The sequence below is a fragment of the Talpa europaea genome (assembly GCF_964194135.1).
Source record: "Talpa europaea genome assembly, chromosome: 14".
NCBI lineage: Eukaryota > Metazoa > Chordata > Mammalia > Eulipotyphla > Talpidae > Talpa > Talpa europaea.
The window spans coordinates 29,114,393-29,134,296 of record NC_140082.1 but is presented as its reverse complement, the minus strand read 5'-3'; the positions used below and the strand labels follow the sequence as shown (position 1 = coordinate 29,134,296).

Genomic DNA, 19,904 nt, shown 5'->3' with positions numbered 1-19,904 from the left:
GGGACCACCCTGTTATAGTTGGATGATATCCACCCACATTCGGGAAAGCATTCTGCTTTACTCAGTCCACCTATTCAGACAATAATCTCGTTCAATTACACCCCTCAAAGACAACCCCAGAGTGATGTTTAACCAGACTTCTGGGCACACCATGTCTCAGTCAAATTGACACAAAATTAACCATCATGGTTGCTTGTCTTTGGACCTCATTCTGTAAGAAAAATATTGGGTACACTTGCCAGAGTGTTCCCATGTATTTTGTTAGTCATTTCCTAAGAAGTATATGCATTTCTCATATTTCTTGGCTTTCAAGATCATGGAGCCTCATGGCAAGTGTGTTGTGGTGGTCTGAAGTCATGTCTGCCTCAACTGAAATAAGATCCAACTTTGCCACATCCCACTAAGATAAATAACAGCTTTTATTTGAATGAAATCTGTGGATATTGGCACAAGGTCATTTCAATGGTAGAAAAGTCACTAATGAAACTGATGTTAAAGGCAATTCAAGGACAAGTGGGTATGAAGGCAGATGCTAAGAGGAGTGCTCCTGGCCTCTCATCAAAATTCAAGTCACCCAGTTGATTGGACAGAAACAACTAGCTTTTGTTTCTCTCTGGTGTTAGAGTAAGAAATGACTGAGAGAATTAAACTCTCTCCTAAATATTTGTTATGGGTGTGAAAGATTTTTGAGAAAATACCATTGTAATTTCATTATTTGGAGAAAATTTTCTTATATGCTTTAACTGGTTATTGCCACAGTTCATTTTAAGTAAGAAACACATGAACCATGTGCTTTTTGTTTTTTAGACTTTTTTTTTTAAAAAATACATGAATTGAAAATTTATTGTCCTTTTTATTATAGCAATAGATTTTAGAGGTCTCTACTAATTGTAAAGCCTTCTAGTTCATCCTTGCACTAGGCACTGCTGGTGAGTGGCCAGCCACAGCTGGGAGAGGTGAAGGGCTGTCTTCTGGTCAGTAGGTGCTGGTTGTGCAGCTGTTCTTTTTCAGCTCCCATGATCCTTCACATTCTGCTTTGTGATGAGACTGCAAACCACAGTTTTCCTTTGCTGACTGGCTTTTTGTTAGGTTCCAGTGGTAGAGGCACCACAAGAGACTGTAACCCAGAGCAGAGAAGAAGGGATCCGTTCCTGTCTGTCTGCTTCATCTCCAGCAGTGATGGCACAGCCATAGCTCTCCAGCCCGGCACTGACAGTTCCTGAAGGAGGAGTTGGTTCCAGTTCACCATTTTACCATCCTTGTAGAACCAGTATCATCTTGTCACTCACAGATTGTAACTCCATCAGCCATACTCTTCTTCAGAGGTTTGAATCCTGGGTCTGTGGGGTCCTTTAAAATTCCTAAAATGGTCAGTAGCAGCTGAACAGCATCCAGCCCTCAGGTTTGACTCCCAGCTCCACGGATACCTCCTTTTTTTTTTTAAATAATTTTTTAATAAAGATTTTATTTATACAAGAACTGGGGTACAGGTCAGAGGTGCCGGAGTGTGAGAGAATTCACCAGAGACAGCGGGGAGCAGAACAGGCAGACAGACCGAAGATGCTGCTGAGGTGAGCAGTGGGAGAGGCAGGAGAGGTCTGCTGCGCCATATGGGAATCTCTGGCCGGCCGGAAATCAAACCCGCGCTGCAGAGCTGCAGACAGCTTCACAGTGCTGCGCTCAACCCGCTGCACCACTGGGGAGGCCCTGATACCTTCTTTTAAACTTCTCAATTTTAATAATCCCTTGTCTTTGCTCCCCTACCCTGAGAGTGGCAGTTGCTGCCTTTAGTTACCTCTGTGACATCTCAGTGTCTCCTTTACTCTGTCACCTCTTCACCGTATGGTTAACAGTTTATGTATCAATCATTGTTGGTGTGGTTTGTTTTCGGACACAATGGGCAACTACATTCGCAGCTTCTAAGCAGAGGAGAGTGAGACCCACATCCTCTTCCTGGGAACCTCAGGCTCAGATTGACTTTCCACTGGCGGGCATCAATATAACATATGGACGGATGGCTCCATATTATGATGATTAGATTATGTGATTCATCCCACACGGAGGTAACTAAGTTGTGGGGAAACTAGCATTTTACCTTCTCTTCGATAATGAAGTTCCAGCCTTGCTGCCTCACTCCTTCCCACTCTGTTATCCCTCAGTTTATTTAGTCTTTGTATTCTTTCTTCTAATTATGAGCACCTTGTTGGCTTTGCTTTTCTCTAGTCACTTTAGATCTCATTATCATCATTTCAGTCACACTCTCACCTGGACCTTCTACTCTCTTACCCTCCATCCTCTGCCACCCAACACTACATAGCCCAAGCCCGGATTATTTCATCAGTCTCTTCTCATGCCCTAGCTGCTAAGTACAACTTGGGGAACTCACAACCTCCACAGCCCTGTGCCAGTGGGGCCCTAACTGGTGCCTGGGACACATCTCATCTTCCTTTCCTTTAGCAGCTTTTCTGATCTGTGGCTCTGCTTTCTCCTGGCACTGTCCTGCCACCTCTCATCTGGAGGGTGGCCTCACCTGTCTCTTTGTACACCATGTTAAATGTGGAGACAAACTTAAGGTTGCTTTCTACCTGCACACTTGGAGCATTTGTTACCTGACTTGAGGAAAAGGTGCTTGTTCTGTTATAGGCTAATTTTCCCACCCTCCCTGATTACTTGTCACCTTCTATTATGTTATATTTTTTACCTTTCATTTTCTCCCCCTCCCCACACCTGCAATATAAATCTGCAAAGGGCAGGGATTTTTATATCCATTTTTTTTACTACAGATGTGAGGCATAAGAGAAATCATGGATGATTCAAAGATTTTTGGCCTGAGCACTGGAAGGTTGGAGTTGTCTAGAACTGACCTAAGGAAGGCCATTATGGAGCAGATATAGTGGGGGAAGTCAGGACTTAGCTTTGGACATGTTAGACATCCATGTGGATGTGTTGAGTAGGTGGTAGGATGCACAAGTTTCAGAGGGGGTTCAGAGATAAATGTGGGTGTCATTGGCAAATAGAGGACATTCAAAATCATGAGAGTTATGAAGAATGACTGGATAATGAAGAGTCCAAGAACTGAGCTGTCGGTCATTCCCAGCAAGACTGGAAAGAAGAGCCCTATTTATAAAGGAAGAAAAGAGTAGGAATGTAGTTTCCTGGACTCCACTTGAAGATGTTTCAACCATCTGGTGTTGCTCGTGTCACAGAATGTGAGGATAGAACCATTGGATTTGGCATTGTGGGAGTCATCCTTGACCTTGATGGTGGTGGTTTTGATAGAAAAGGGGAATGAAAGCATGATTGGTATGGGTTTGATAGTAAATGTATAAATGAATTAAAAGCAAAAGAAAACTGCTAGTTTGTAGGAACTTTATAAAGTTTATAGAAACTTAAATTTTTAATACAAAAAGGAATGGTTTCTGATACAAAAAAGGTTTTGGTGCAGTTATAAACATCTGGGTTTCATCGATTAATGTATTCACTGTTTATGCTATTGATTGTACTCTAGATCCTTCACCTCTTACCTAAGTACATACTCTGAGGGGGGCATAGCTTTGTGCAAGGCAGTGAGCTATACCACTGCAGGTTCTTTTGCCTTCCTCTGTCATCTCTTTGAGCAGTTAGCTCCTTGAATAAGATAGTGATGAGAAATCCCATCTATACACTTTGGTGATTTCTCATCCTGGGGAGTCATTTTAATCTCTTCTGTTTAATGCAAGTGACCTCAGTTTTCCTTATGTTGTGGTTGTGTGCCTATTTGTCTAATCTGGGCTCAGCACAGAAGATGTACTGAAGGGCTTCAGCTCTGGCCCCTCCCTGCTAACTAGCCCTCCTCTGACTTGCCTCTTTTTAGAGAGAATTATTTTGCTGTTTTTGCTTTTTAGTGAACTGGTATTCTGGGAGAAAGGAAAGCCTGGCTATTTCTGATGGTTTCTACTTGGAAGTGGTTGTTGGTGGTCTCTAATAACCCAATGGAATTGCCTTGACGCAATGGAATTGCCTTGACAACACCGCAGAAGGGTGTGTGTGTGTGTGTGTGTGTGTGTGTGTTGGAAGGTAGGAAGGAGGTAAGAAATTGATGTCTCATCTTTTTGTGTGCCAGTCACTTTCATGTGCTACAGTGGAGTGAGATACTAGATTATTCCCTGGGCTGTGACATATTTACATGTGAAAAACTTTCAAGTCCTTATTTGTTTGTTTGAAATCATTATCTTGAGATAGAGAGGCTCTGGTTGCTTTCCCAAGGGAAGCAATCCTGTCTAGTGGGCTTATTGCCAGACATCTTCATGTTCTCAATGGATTGTTTTTATTTTTGGCAAGGTAAGTTAGTTGGCTCTAGAGGCAAATGGTTCCACAAGGTTTTCCATCCAGGGATGATGTTCTTGGCTGCTAGGCTTCATTTTCTGATAGTAAATAGAGCATGGTGGATTGGGGGGCCAGGAATTTGGTGCAGCAAAGTCTCTGCTAAAGGGTCAGATAGTTGCAGTTTTATCCTTAAGTCTGGGGGGGGTTTGTACCTACAGACCCAATAGGTTGTTGATGTGGAGGATGAATGAGAGAGTTCGAACAGGAGTAAGCACAGAGGGTGACCAGCAGTGGCAGTGAAGAGCAGGAACATCTTGCTTGTCTCCCTGGTTGGCCCTTTGTATCCTACACACAACCAGGGACCACAGGGAGACACAGTCTATGGATGACTCCCAAACCTGATTATCTGTGTTGTCCACCTGTTTAGTGAGAACAGTGACCAGGCTTGGTACATACTGCACATGGGTAACTATAATGAGCAGTGATACAAATACAGAAATGGCATTTCAGATCCTTTTTTTGTAGTAGGAGGAATACATATTAATGGAGATTGTTGTGTAATTAGCAAAAGGAAATTAGAATAAGAGGAAACTGGCCTCTGCCAAACAAACCAAGCTGGTTTATATCACCTAGCCCATCAGGAAAAGTATTATCTATAGATTGATTTTTAAAAATGAGCCCAATAAGAACACACACACCTGAATCACAGATTTCTGGAGCATGTGTAAGCATTTATCACTTACAAACAAAATCTTCAAAAGGCAACTGAGATCTTTTCATTTTGAAAATGCTTTAATAAGTGTTGACAACACTGTTTTGCAAAATGTAAAGGTACTATACAAATTCTTAATACAAAAAGAATAAATTAAAAGCAGATTTCTTTTTAATTCTGCAACTTTGTCTACAACATACATCTTTTTTCATTGATTACAGTTGAACAAAATCCAGTAAAATCATTTTACATGCTCTACAGTCAGTTTCAGGAGCAACCTAATTTTCCCCCCCGCCCCCCATTATTAAACTAGAGTCCATTTTACACAACTTGTAATAAACTATTGACATTAATGTATATGTAAAACTTTACACCTAGTTAACTAAGCAGTAACTGGTCATCTGATAGCACCTGAATGGGATTTGCTATGTTTAGAACTAAACTAATACTGAATGAAAACAAATTGGAATTTTAACAGTTTCAACACTCACCTGCATATAATAAAATAAAAACATCCACCTGTCTCACAACAAAGTCTGATGGATTTTCATCAGTCTTCTGGCTGGACAGGCAATTTCTTACATATCCAAAGAATCCAATAGGGGCTTTATATCAGACCAGAGGCTCCATGTTTCATCTTATTTTGTTTTAAAATAGGGATATATAGATTTTGCAAGTGTTTGTATACAATAAGTATGTCATTTCCCACTATACTGATCATAAATCATGTTGGTCTCAGAGGACTAACACTTTATGTACATTTTGTATAACTGAACGCAGCTAAACAGTAAAACCTGTTTTACTTAATCTGTCTTTACTATCAGACTATCATGATGTTTGTCTGAACTGTAGTTCCCCCTCCTACTACATTCCTCTCTGTCTTCCTGAATCCCAAACCCAAGTGTTCAGAAAGCATTTCACCTTTCATTCCTGGGCTAAGAGCTTGATCTGACTGGCTTCAGACTTAATTTCAATCTACTGTATATGTTGTATAGCCTGTAGCAATGTAACCTTGTCAACTTCTCTGTTTCCCTTTTGACTTTTCCTGTTGCTCATAGTACAGTCTGACTATCCATGTATCTTCTTTTGGGAGAAAGAAAAATGGCCTAATGTATAATGTTTCCTAATGGGGAAGGAAAAAACTGCTCTTTGTAGCTCTGACCATCAAAATAAAAGCAACAAAAATTCCCCCTCCCGCCCCATAATCCCTATAATTATTCAGTAACATTAGAAACTGTTCGCTTTATCCAGTAGGATTTACCCCTAAAGTGTTCTGCGAATGATAATCCCTCTGCAAGCTGGCATCACCAACCCAGTGCAGAGCTGGGAAACCAGGCCCTAATTGTTCAGCCAGGTCCCAGCCTGGTGAGGGCCCCCACCTTGACACCCATGGTGCTTTTTTAGCTACAGCAAAAGGAGCACAGTGGTTATTTAATTTTAATGTCCACTCTTGCCCTCCTGGTCTTGTAGAGTCTATTGTTATTCTTGGATTACACATACATAAAAGACGACAATTTTTCTTTTTATGCTAAAGCTAACTTCAGTTCTGCTTTCCCACAAAACTACCCCCACCCCGGCTCCTGTCCCTGGCTGTCAAATGCCTTTCCAATAGGAAGTCATTACAAGTGAGAAAAATTATCCCCCCACCCCCCACTTGCGCCAATAAGCACAGCATACCACCTCTGTGGAGACCGTGTTTGTGCCATTTTGAGTAACCCAACAAAGAGTTGCACTTATTATAAAAGTATTTTTGAGGCCTTTGAAGATTGATGGCTTTCCATTTGTGTGTTAAGCATAGCTCAAAACACATGTAAACGTTCAGCTCCCATATACTTTTTCTCTTCTTCCTCTTTTGGTCTCTGCAGACAAATCTGGTGCATCAAGGAAGCTGATGACGTTGTAGGCATATGGGCCCTCTGGGAGCTGATATTTTTTTCAACCCTGCTCTGCCTGCTAGCTAGTAGACATGTGAGTAAAATTTTTCTACCTAAGGGCATAGTTGGGTTCTTTGAATAAGTGACACATTGGTCGGATCTGAGCTTTGTCACACAAGTGCTAACAAACATAAAATGAGCCACGACAGTTAAACACTTGAATGGATTGCGATGTGCTTTTCCCTTGGTTTCCCATAAAAAATAAAATGAAACACCTTGTGCAAAAAAATAGGATACACTTTTACTGGTTGTTTTAATGAGATCCACTTTTGGCAATCATCACCTTAGTTTCCTACAGTCTCAAAAGGAAAGCAGCGTGGTGTCTTGGGCTTGGGCTAAAGCCCCTGTACAGACTAGGGCTGACAGTACACTGCTGCTCCCACAGGTCCATTCTCCTTCACATCCAGACTCTTGAAGAGCTGAGTCAGCAGTACCAGCCATTACTTTCCCCTCTTAACCATCACATTGTATTAGTTTTTCAGGCTCTTGACTGAGAGAGAAGGTGGAATGAGGGAGCTGGGTAAAGAGGGGAAACAATTTACAAATGGTTGACTTTCACTTGTGTTTAGTAGTGGTTTAGAATTTAAAAGAAATTGCAGAATGTCTTTCCTCTTGGCCCCTCTTTTTTTTTTTTTTTTTTCTCTTTTTGTTTTTAAATCTTTGGCAGCATAGAACTGATTGTGATCCTCTGATGCATCTCTGATGTGTTAAGCTTCCTTTTTCATTCTGCCCCCTACCCCAACAGCCCCTCCCTTAGGGAATATTTCAGGTGTAAACTGAATATCCCAGAGAGGCATCCTCTTCACTAAGTGCTTGGCTGGCCTAAGGTGGCAGGCTGGCCACAGATGAATAGTCTTTCTGGATCACCCTGTATTTAAGTCCCCTTTTCTGTTCTCTGCCAATGCCACTTGTCCACAGGTATTTGATGCCTGCCAGCTTCCCTGATGGTTCCTGGCTGGGGGCTGTCATGGCAGGGGGAAGCCACCAAGGTGCCTTTGAGGATTGTTGCCTGGCTCTCCGTGAGTGAGAGAGACAGGGGACACACAGTGGGACCGGAACCTTCCAGAATGTCTCCTCAGTCAGGTTTTTGAGGGTAAGGGGATGCGGAGACGGGAGAAAAAAAGTGCTGAGGGCTGAAGCTGGTGCAGGGAGACAGTGCGTCTGGGTAAGGCAAATGAGAGGCAGTGAGGTGATCTCAGAATGGCGTTGAGGCGGTCAGATTGAGGCCGGCAGGCTCACACGAGGGTCCCGGGCTTGGCTTTTTCCTGCCCGTACCACTGGACGTCAGCTAGTTCTGGATAGAGGGAGGAATCCAGGAAACAGCTATCACTGTAGCTCCTGCAGGGAATCCAAGAAGGGAGATTAGACAGTGGAGAATGACTGTTTTATTCTGAGTATAAGTTTGTTTATACAGGGTGTGATATTGATCACTAGTCTTCCTGTCAATAAGGAGCTATGAACTGATGATACTCTACAGTGCTCAGCATATGGAAGACTCTTGTAGATGGAAAAAAACTCCACCTAAAGGGGACATAAACTTTGAATGTCTGTGAAGGAGGAGAATGGAGGTAACACTTAAGCAGTGGTTCTCAAGGGTGCCTACATAATTGTATCACTTGGGAACTCTGAAAAATCGTGCCTGACCCTCACCATGAAAAGGTAGGTATGATTGGTCTGGGATGTGGTTGAGCATCGGGAGCTTTCTGAGTTCCCCAAGTGATTTTCTTGTGCTGCCAACACTGAGATCCTCTCAGGCTGGATTCTTCAGGATTCCTTTTTTTTTTTTTTTTTAACAGAATAATTGTTTTTCCTTCCATGATACAGCAGGGGTAACCAGATTTCACTAGTAGATTTTTACCTTGTGCTGGTAATACTTTCAAAATGTCAGCTTTCCTATAATGAAAGTGAGGTATTATTTTGAAAGTTTGTGAATCATTGCTGAGTTTATTTGAAGTAGTATTTACAGTTGACCCTTGAACAACCAGATGTGAACTGCATGAATGCACTTACACATGGATTTCCCTGTAGCAGACAATGCAAGCTTTATGGTAGCAATATAGTACTGTAAATGTGTTTTATCAACATTTTTTTTCTTTATTGTAAGAGAATACATAAAACATACTGAATATATTAGTGGACTGATTATGTTATCAGTTAGTTAGACTTCTAGTCAATAGCAGGCTATTAGTAGGTAGGTGTTGGAGGAGTCATGCTATATGTAGATTGTCTATTGTGGGGGGTGGAGGGACAAATTCGGCATCCCTAGCTCCCTCACACTGTTCAGGGGTCAGCTGTTTGGTGATTCTAAAAAAGTGTGTTGACAATAGAACATCTGCAAAATAAGAGACTTTTGAAAAACCTTTTCAGGTAAGCATTTAGGTTGGGTATAAGTAATTTTTAGAAGTCATCATATACATATGTAGATCATATAGACATGTAACGACACTTTAGAGTATCATTAGAAGCAATAGTCTTTACTAGGGATCATTATTAGGAAAAATATCCCCTCTCCTACTAAACTAGTTCTTTTAGGGAAAAATAAATATCAAACTTATTCTCAGTGTGAGGGCAGGAAAAGGCTGACAGGGCATTAGCCAGGGGCTGAAATCTGTCCGTAGCTGCCCCTGCACCTGAGGAAATACTTGTATGTCCCTCTCTCCCAGCCCTGCTGGTAGCAGCCCCCAATGCTGGCTTAGCTGACTGGTTAACCTCAGCACTGTCCAGCACTAGCTGCAGAGTAACCTGGGGTGCCTTGAATGTGCCTTTGTTTTTAGCTTTTATTTGGAGTAACCTCTGAGTGTTCACTTGTGTGTATTCCTAAAGGGATGAAAACTGTATGCCTTTAACTTTAGTTCTCAGCTTTTGAAGTAATGTATCTGTCGACTGTGAATGATGTTCATTTGTGACTTTGGGTTAGCAGGTCTGTGTGATGTTAAAGCTGCATTTTAAAGTTCATTCTCCCCAGAGCATACCTAGGCTAGGCATAGAGTTGGGAATGGGTTATCAGAGGAGACCCAAATCTGACATGGTTCAAAGAAAACCTAGTTGAAAGAGTATCAGTATAGTCTCATGAATCAGTATAGGAGAATAAGCAGTCATCCTCATTTTTTTGTTTGATTTATTGACTTCTTAAGGCATAAATAGATGAAAGTATTCTGGATTTTCTAAATGTATGTCATCTGGCTTTCTTTTAAAACCCCATGAAAGTTGGAAAATCCTAAGGCATCTGTGAGCATTGTAGACTTTGGAGTGTCCTGTATCTGGAACTCTTGAAATACACTGGGGTTAAAATTGCTTCAGTGTGGTTTCAGATGCAAAGTAACATAAGTTAGGATACTGACCAATAAACATTACTGTATTAACGTGGTAAGTGGTTAATTCTGTTAGTCACTCTGCAAACTCCCTCTCTACCTGTATAGAATGACACCCATCTGGGCCAATTAGAACCCAGCCATCATTACTAGTTCAAACATGGGCATGTGACCAGCTTTCACACGATGAATATTTCAGTTTCCCTCTGAGAATGCAATTACCAGGTGCAGAAGTGGAGGTAGAGATGGACAGAGAGCTACCAAGCCCTGGTTCCATGTTTGTTCTCATTGTCCCAGTTATATATGTTTGATTTCTTTTTCAGATGCAAATATGTGAGCATTTAAGTGGCTTCTAAAAGGGCAGTCTAAGGTGACAGCATAGGAAGATCCTGAACTTCCCACAGACATACCATATTTATAGTTACATATGGAACAAATCCTCTGAAAAAGACCTGAAAACTAGTTGAACAGCCCTTCACAGTAAAGGATAAAAGGACCACATTGAGACAGATAGGAGAAAGAGATGCAGTCTCATCAAAGATCTTATACCCCTGGTGTGGTGACCTACACTCTGGAACTAATGTACTATTCTTAAAGGGCTCATTTGCAGGCCCAATGCAAAGCAGCAGTTTGAAATGCACCTAGACTATCTATGTGAAAGAGATTCATTTGCTAATTTTGGGTTGTCTAGTGAAGGGGTAATGGGCCTATTGGGCCTCCCTGGGGATGAAGGCACTGGAGGATATATACCTTCCCTGTATTCTTACACTGCCCTGCTAAAGGCCCTGGTTGTGTCCCAGGCTTGCACGTTCCTGCTACCTCACAAAAGATGTTGGCAGAGCACAGGGAATGCACATTGATCTCCTGACTCTGGTGACCAAGGAGGGCTTGTGTGCCTGAAGTAGGTGACCACAACAATTGGAAAGTTCTTGGGGACTACCCATTCAGGGCACTCACTGCACAGATAGCAAATCTAAACAGATTCCCAGTCTTCCTGTGAAGACCTTGTTGACTTGTCCTGGAGCTTCTTCCTTAAGAGCAATAGGCTTGCCACACATCTACAGAGTTACTCTCAGGGACTATAGGCTGGGAGATGCCATCTTGGCACTTTGTTAGCCTCATGGCTCAAAGGAGTCTTTATACACTAAACTGGAGCCCTGATTTTTCTAACTATTGCCTAGGACACCACTAGATTGCCTAGTTGGAAGGGCAGCAGGGTTTACAATTGCAGCCCAACAGGACAGGATATATTTGCATACTTTAAATGCTGCTGCCCGAGGGTCTGGCTTCTACTCACTCTGAAAATAGGTGCTGGCTGAGCCTCTTGGCATACCCTCAACAACCCTGCTTGACATCACAAAGGTTTGAGAGACAACCAAAAGATAGGGCAAGGCTGAACAATAGATTCGCCTCCTACACAAAGCCACTCCTTCAAGGCTGAGAGAGTTAGCTTTTTGCCCAGTACATACAGACTCAAGTAAAAAGAGGAAACAGGAATATGTGTTCCTAGAAAGAATAAGTTAAACCTCAGGGGAAAAAAATCTTAAACAGAGTTCAAAGTAATGGTTATAGAGATGCTCACTGAGCTGAAGGAGGAATGGGAAATTTTACAACTGGAAAAATATACCAGATGGGTCAGTAGCAGACTAGATGAAGTAAGGATCAGTGATAAAAGATAGAACACAGTGAATCACCCAAACAGTACAGCAAAAATAATAGATTTATGAGAGTAAAGATAGCTTAAGGGATCTATGGGACAACATCAAGTGGATATCTGCACTATAGGAATCCCTGAAGGAGAAGCGAGAGGGGGTAGAAAACTGTTTTGAAGTAATGGCTAGAAATTTCCCTACCTTGGGGAAGGAAACATATCAGATCCAGGAATCCCAAGAGTTCCAAGTAAGATATGCTTAAGGAGATCCACACCAAGACACATTATAACTGAATGCCAATATTTAAAGATTCAAACTTAAGTTGATATCAACCTTAAATAGACTGACAGACACAGATATGATATAGTCAGTTTCTGCAGAGGCTGTTATGTGAGCCTTATGGCAAAACTTAGGCTATACACAAAAGACCATGAGAGAACAATCTAAGTGTAACACTAAAGAAAATCATCAAACCATGGGCCTCCCCTGGTGGCGCAGCGGTTGAGAGCTGGGCTGCGAGGCTGCTGGCAGCCTCTGCAGTGCCGGTTTGTTCCCCGACCTCCGGCAAGGGTCCCACAAAAAAAAAAGTAAAAAAAAAAAAAAAAAAAAATCATCAAACCAGAAGGGAAGAGAGCAAGAGAATAAGACTATAGAGGAACTACAAGAATAGCCAGAAAACAATTAGCGCAACTATCCATAGTTACTTTAAATGTAAATTAGCAAAATTCGTAAAAGATGTTGGGTGGTAGAATGGATTAAACAAAACTTATCTACATACTGTCTATAAGAGACTCATTTCAGATGTATGAACACAAACAGAATGAAAGTGAAGGGATGGGAAAAGATATTTCATGCAAACAGAAATCAAAAGATGAGTTACCTGTACTTAAACGTTGCTCCTACTATCTGAAAATATAACTTCCTAGTCCATTTTCTTTTTCATATAAATTAATGGTAATAGCATTCTACCACATCGTACCAAACAGGAATGTTCTACTTTCAGATAATGGGAAAAGCCTGATCAGCAGATGTCTTTTATACAATCTTGGTTTTAAACTCTAAGAAGGGCATTATCTAATGCCTGAAGTGATATGTTTAATGCTGCAGTTTCTTATTCCCCTAGTACATTTCCTGATAGATTTTCAAATTACTGATTTGAACTTATAGTCTAGGATAGCTGGTCTGTAGTATGGTTCCTGGATTATAGTGAGGGTTTGATTATTTTCATTGAATAAACCTTTCATCCGTTACTGAACAGTATCCTTTTTATAGTAACACCCTTGCAATGCTACATAACTTCTATGTCTTGTCTCCCAGTTAGATTTTGGTCCCTGAGGACAGGAACCAGATTATGTGTTATTGTTTTTACACCCACTGTAAGCAGTACTTGCAAATTCCAATGTGTATTTGATTCATTCAGAGATCTTTTAAAAATACCCCTTTGAATTTGGCAGAGTCTAGCTTTCTAACATGTTCCCTGATGATAATGCTGATCTGTGGACCACATTTTGGAAAGCAGTACCTTACAGCATTTGGTAGACCGTTGTCACTCAAGAATGCTAGGATGAAATTATGGGTGATCTTTTTTCAAGGTTTCTTGTTCAACCCAGTTTACCCTTGGTGCTTTGAAATGTAAATTACCTAATGCTTTTTTCTTTTTCATGGATATTGATTACTAAACCAGTAAAAAAAACGTTTACAAGTATTATATGCATGTAAAGTCTAGGAAGGCCTAAAAGAATCTGAGGTCGTATTTGGAAGTAGTGTTGAGAATATCTGACATGTGATGTGAAAACACATAAACATAGTTGCACATGTATCTAAAAATAAGACATAAAAATGTCTTCCACATCATTCAGATGTTTCCTTCTGGAAATGATATGGGTAAGGGAACACATATGCAGCACATCTGAGATCACAAACTCATAACCAGGGAAGGGCTTTAAGAACAAAACATTCCCTTACAATACCTCTATTCATCAGTACTTTGGTGAGTTGGAGACTCAGACCCATCCATAATGGGTGAGTTTTCTGTTGCTTCTCTGAACAAAGGAAAGCAGAGGAAGGAAGAGAAGAGAGGTCATGTTATTAAAGAGAGGAACTGAAACAGACATGATTAGTAGCTTACTAATACATTGGAAAGACTGGTTGATTACATACCCATTAGTGACAAATACTGTATGTCCTGCAGAGCTTACAATCCCCCTGATTCAGTAAATAAGCTCTAAGTTTTGGTAGGAAGGTAGACTTTTGTAGTTTTTACCCTTCTCATTTTCTTGCCACATCATAGGGAACAGTTATTGTTTGTTAATCATATCTCAGTCTCTTAGAGTTTATTTCAAGGATCAAAACGACTTTTTGTTTCAAATTTGTCTCAGATCCTCACTAGCTGCCTGTGGTGAAACATGGTTTTAAGACCATCTTCAGTGGGATGGCACAGCGTGGGGAAGGATGGGGAGAGGGCTTGTAAATTTTGGAGCCTACTGTCAAACAGCAATCATATATTTGGATCAAGTAAGAGGTGGGCATGAGCCAGAAAATTTGGAGGATCCAGAGAGCTTGAGATCCTAAATTTCTCAAGTACCATATATATAGAAGCTCTGTCATTCTTTCATGAATATTCTTGGTGAGCCTCTTGGGTGCTAGGCATTGCAGAGGCAGCCTGACCACATAAGCTGGAGTCAGGTCAGGTATAAACAGTATGTGACTTTTTTTTACATGATCTCCAACAAGGGCAAAAGCATAGCAGCTGCATTCAAGGTAAGCAAGATGTGAGAGTGGGCCTAAGAATACTGTAGTTGGGATTGCAGGTTCTCTTATTTCACAAGTAGAAGCTATGGGTGGTAGTTCAGAATCCCCTGAAGGGCTTATTAAAACAGACTGCTGGGCAGTTTGAGTTGTCTTTTTTTTTTTATTATGAGTTTTTGATTACGGATGGGCCCAAGAATCTACATTTATAGCTATGCACATGCTGATCTGGGGACCACATTTCATTGCAAAAGGACTGGACTTCTGGGTTCTAGCATAGGACTGAAATTCCAGTTACATCCAGCTGTATAACTTTGGGAAAGCTGCTTATTTTCTTTGAGCCTCATCTATAAAACTAAAAGATCAGTAGTTCCCTTGCAAGGTTGTAGTGAGGATTAAATAAGCACTTATCTGTTAGAGGAAGCTCCATCAACTGAGTAGACAACAAGTCCTCAATAAACAGTAGCTCCCCTTTTCTTCCATCAAATACTAAGGCCCCACAGAACCTGGGCTACAATCACTACAGAGGACTCTATAGAGAAATCTGCTCAGTGTGGGAGCCTGAAATGCAGTCAGTGGAGCCAGTTCCGCTTCTGTTGTTTCACAATGATCTGACTCATAGGCAGCTGTCAAAATTTTGCAGACATGCCTACCATGTTCCAGCAAACTAGAAACTGGAGAAAGTATAAAGGGTCCCGCTCACTCTCTTAACCAATGGGTATTGATAAAATGTGACATTCACTTAGAAGTAACAGCAGGAATTGGAGGGAAGTAGGGTAGCTGTGTCTGCCAGACTTCACTAGATCAAAATAGCTATGCATACACAAGATTACAATGCTCTGTGTCTGCACTTAAAGCTATAAAAGGAGTTTGAGCTTCAGTTTCATTAGCTTGCTGTGGGCAGCTTCCTAAAAGTCTCAAGAACAAGCAGTTGGCCAGGAGAGAGAGGGGATTTGAGCCTCCTGCTTTGTTCCTTAAGATTCATCCTGATCCCAACATAGTGAGCACACAAAGAAGCATGGAAAACATCAGGCCCAGGGCCCAGATCAGCTCATTTAATTCATTCTCTCTCATACTTGCCTGGCATTTTGAAGTTGACCTGGTGTAATGGAATCCAAATCAAATGTTAAAATTCTGACCAAGGAAGCACAGTTTGACCATAGTTTGAATTCCTGTATCTACCTCCCCCACTTTCCCGGGACTCTCACCTACTATAAAAATAGAGAGAATTCACTCCTATAAAGGGACAGTGATGGAAAGGAGTTGAATAGAAGGCAATAGCAATGCATGGGGCTTTTCTGGAAAGGAAGAAGCCTCCCAGTAATCAGTATTTCCCTTTTTTTTTGTTGATTAACCCTTAGGTCACCAGGATCATGTATTTATTATACTCTTCCGAATCAATGAGGAATGTTGAAGATCATTCTAGGGTCTGGAAGAGGAGGATTAAAGGTCTGAAAGGGAAACTCACCCAGTCTGCCAGGTTAGGATGTGGTGGGGACTGCTTGGGGGGGTCGCTCCAATTTCACTTGACGGTGTTGAGCTTCTCTGGCTTTGAGGTAAGGCAGCTGCATATAGGTGTCAAAGGAAAGACAGGGCAGACAGAGATCAGGTGAAGAAGCTTATATAGCACTGTCAAGTCAGGATCATCTATCTCCCTGTTTGGCCAATTACACTTTCTCCCCCAAATTAATGCAGCTCCATTCTGAGTCAAGCTTAGGATGGTAGGTCCCCAATTTGCAACTAGGAAGGAGCCACAGGAATGGCAATAGCTTCCACAGTAGCCTTCCATGAGGGAGATCTAGGCAAGGTCTTAATGTAGGAAGGGCCTAGTTCTTAACACTAGGGAAATTAGACTCAGAGCATTCTGTTAAAATTGTGCCCTGCACTCTGAACAGAGCCTTCAGGAAGGTGGTTGGTGCTAGTTTCTCCCTGCCATTTCGGGCTTATAATTTACCACTTTAGTACACTTCAAAGGGAGCAGGGCTTTTAATCACTCATCTGAATCCACCTGCTAGTTTACTGATGTGGGCAGAATTTTTCTCTGGGAAAATTTAGTAGAAAATAAGTACTATGGTATTTTCATGATTGCCTGAGTCATTTTTATCCTTTGGAACTTGCCTTTCAGCCAATGCGCCATAATTTCCTAGAACCCTGTGTATGTGGGCCAGAATGCACGAGCTGTGAGGCCTGGCACATGTGGGCAGCCAGCTCCTCCTCTCTTCTCTGCTCTCTCTAGGCCCTAAGAATTTCCTTCAGTCCCCCAAACATGAGCCCTTCATTATCTGTCTTTAAGGTCACTCCCCTTCCCCCTATCTGTACCTTTACGTAACCCTCTTTCTGGTCACACATCATATTCCTGATTCCTTCCATTTGCTGCTGACTTTTCTTATATTTTTACTCCTTTTACTCATTTTTATTAGGTCTTAGAATACGCCTCCATTCTACTTTGCTACAGTTGTTTATCACTGTACAAGTCACCCCATATGCTAGTACTGAGAATCCCACCCACATATGGTGACTGCTGAAGAAATGTTGGTTACTAGCCTCCTTATTCTTTCTAGAGGTAGTGGGAAGGGAATGTAATTTCTTAAGGCAAAGGAGGGTTTATTCTATTTTTCACTCATTACTGCATAATACTTTAAATCCAAGAATATAAGGTCACCTGTGATTTGATTATGAAAATTGTAAGATGTACTATCAGGATACTAAAAGTATCTTATAAAAATTATTTTGGTTATGTCAACATCATTGAAATGGGAACTCAAGCAGCAGTCAGGAGTTACATCTACAGTCAAAGTGAAGTCAAATGCAGACTCTAGCCATCATAACTAGCCAGTCTACCCCCAACTGGGGAGACAAAGGCTAAATCATAGAGCTTTAGAACCCAAGTCCATGTGCATGCCATGCCAGCATTCCTGTGCAAGGACACAATTGGGGTCCCTAACATGTCACTTCACCAGGGTAATGGTGCAATTTTGAAGGATCAACACAGAATGCTTCCCATCACTTGGATTTTTGTCTTTACAAGAATTGGCTGGGGGATGGTTTGTACACCTACTAAGGAAACTGATAGAAGCAGGTTGGCTCACATGCCCTGGACGGAAAGATGTACTTGCCCCTGGAAGGTCTTTGTCACTTGGCAAAACCAGGGCTTGACTGGGAGGAGTCAAGGAGGGAATGCAGAGAGGGGTTGAGCGACCTCAGTCTCAAAGATCACAGTGAGGTGAGATCTTACAGAACTAATTCTCTCTCAGGGCATGCTCTTAAGCAGTGTGGCGGTCCTCAAAATGAGTGCAGAGTTCCCACCCAGGGCCACTCTCCTGTGACCACCCCCCCCCTCACCTGACGTGGCTTTGCACATCTGGGGCATCCTGGTAACCCTGCTGTGTGCCACGAAGGTGCTCTGGGAGGAGGTGCTGTACTGGGAGCCGCTGTCAGAGGAGGTGGAGCTGGTGTGTGACAGGCGGCTGTGCTCCTTGTGCGAGGCCGTGGAGCGCTGGTACCACTGGCGCAGCTCGTCCGACACGGCGGCGCGACCCGCGCCCTTGTCGTGGGCGCCCTCTCGGCCCAGCGACGGAGTCCGCAGGATCTGCGAGCGCGATGGCGTCAGCCGGCCCCCGTCGCCCTCGTCGCCGCTGCGCCAGCTCTCCCTGAAGAGGCCGCCGGCCGTGTAAGAGTTGGAGGTCTTGAACTGCGCCTTGACGCTGTAGTGGCCCTCCTGGTCGCTCTCCAGGCTGCGCACCACCACCGGCGTGGCGCTGCCCTCGATGTACAGCGGGTACTCCTTGATGCGGTACTGCGAGCTCGGCTGGCTCTGGCTGTGCAGGTACACCCCGTGCGCGCCGCCGCCGCGCGCCGCCAGGTTGGGCATGCTGCCCGAGTTCGCCGCTCCCAGAGTGCCCGCCGCCCGCTGGCGTTGCCGCTGCCGCGCGCGCGCTTTGGACGGCGAGTCCTCCGCCAGCGTGGAGTAGTTGGCGTTCATCTGCGCGGGGTAGTAGTGCTCCGAGCTGGAGTGGCTGGTGCAGGAGGAACAGTCGTCCATGGGGTCGGAGCCGTTGCTGCTACGAGTCCGTGGGGTGTAGAAGTCGGGGCTCCCAGTGTCATTCTCGGAGCCCAGGAGCTTGCCCTGGGATTCCAAGCTGGAGCTCCGGTGCCTAAAGTGCAGTGCAAGGCTGTGCAGTCGCGTGGGGCTGATGTCCACCGATCTGTGGGGAGATGGTAGGGTGGGTGAGGCGGGGGTGACCAGGGAAGGGCCACCAGGGGGCTGGACTGAGGCTGTGCCATCACCAGACTGAGGAAGGGCAGAACATCAGGTGAGTGAGAGCCTCGAGCAAGAGGGTGGCTTGGGAGCAGTGGAGGTAGGGTGGCCCTTTGGGAACCCAGGTGCTTCCCATTGTTACTGTGGAGACAGGGATGGAGGCACCTGGGCCTCCACTGAAGGCAACACCCACTGTGAGCGATTCCTCTGGGAAAAGGTATGCCAAGGGTCAGGGTGTGTCTTTTCCCCTTAATGTGGAAAGGGATTCTATAGATAGAGAACCAAGAGAATCCCCATTCTCATGTAATGTTAAACCAAACAAAATGCCCCATTATGTAGATCAAAGCCCAACCAAATCCTGTCATGAGCCCCACATAACTAGATTTCCATGTCCCACTGGAAGGTGGGTGGAACATGGAACACTTAAAAATGAATGATGCACTATTCTGCTTATAATCCATGCTGCCGATTTGAGTTTGCACTATACACACCCAGCGACGTGGCTGCCACAGAGATGCACAGACTACATGTGAAATTTACAGCTGCCCTGTTGGCCAAGAACAGGGAGGGGCAAATTCCAATTCTGTCACTCTGGGTAGAATGTGGTCCCTGGTGGCTCCTGGTTCCTCCCCCAGGGATTCCCTGAATGTTCTCAGAGCTTGCTGTCCAAGTTCTTCCAGGTCTTAGGTCACCTTTGTTAAAATGGGCTTCCCTGAGGCTTCTGTTTAAAAGATGATCTTCCCTTTCACTCCTAGCCTCTTGCACTGTGACTCTCCCAGTGAGAGTGTTCAATGAGAACAGAGGTGTGGTCTGGTTTATTTACTGTTCTGCCCCCTAGAACAGGACCTGGTACAAACAGGTAGATAAATATTTGTCGCATGGATGAGAGAATCTTGCCTGGAGAGCTCATTCTTATTCTAAATGAAGTGTATCATTACTTACAGGAGACATACCATCTGTCCTTTGAGCTACAGTCCCTTTGGG

General features: G+C 43.2%; 1 protein-coding gene across 6 annotated transcripts in view; it reads right to left on the bottom strand.

The window, feature by feature from the left end:
* Nucleotides 1–8,186: 8,186 nt before the first annotated feature.
* FRMD4A (FERM domain containing 4A) overlaps nt 8,187–19,904 on the bottom strand; it is a gene marked incomplete at both ends in the record, with an annotated part of 535,058 nt that continues 523,340 nt past the window's right edge. For 3 of the 6 annotated variants that reach the window (XM_084253888.1, XM_084253890.1, XM_084253885.1), the window contains 3 exons: nt 8,187–8,289; nt 16,131–16,227; nt 18,005–18,867. In XM_084253888.1, the coding sequence (XP_084110014.1) occupies nt 8,187–8,289; nt 16,131–16,227; nt 18,005–18,867 (1,063 nt within the window). Of the gene's footprint in view, nt 8,290–13,886; nt 13,957–16,130; nt 16,228–18,004; nt 18,868–19,904 lie in introns of those variants that run through there. The other 3 variants (XM_084253889.1, XM_084253887.1, XM_084253886.1) reach the window with 1 other exon arrangement.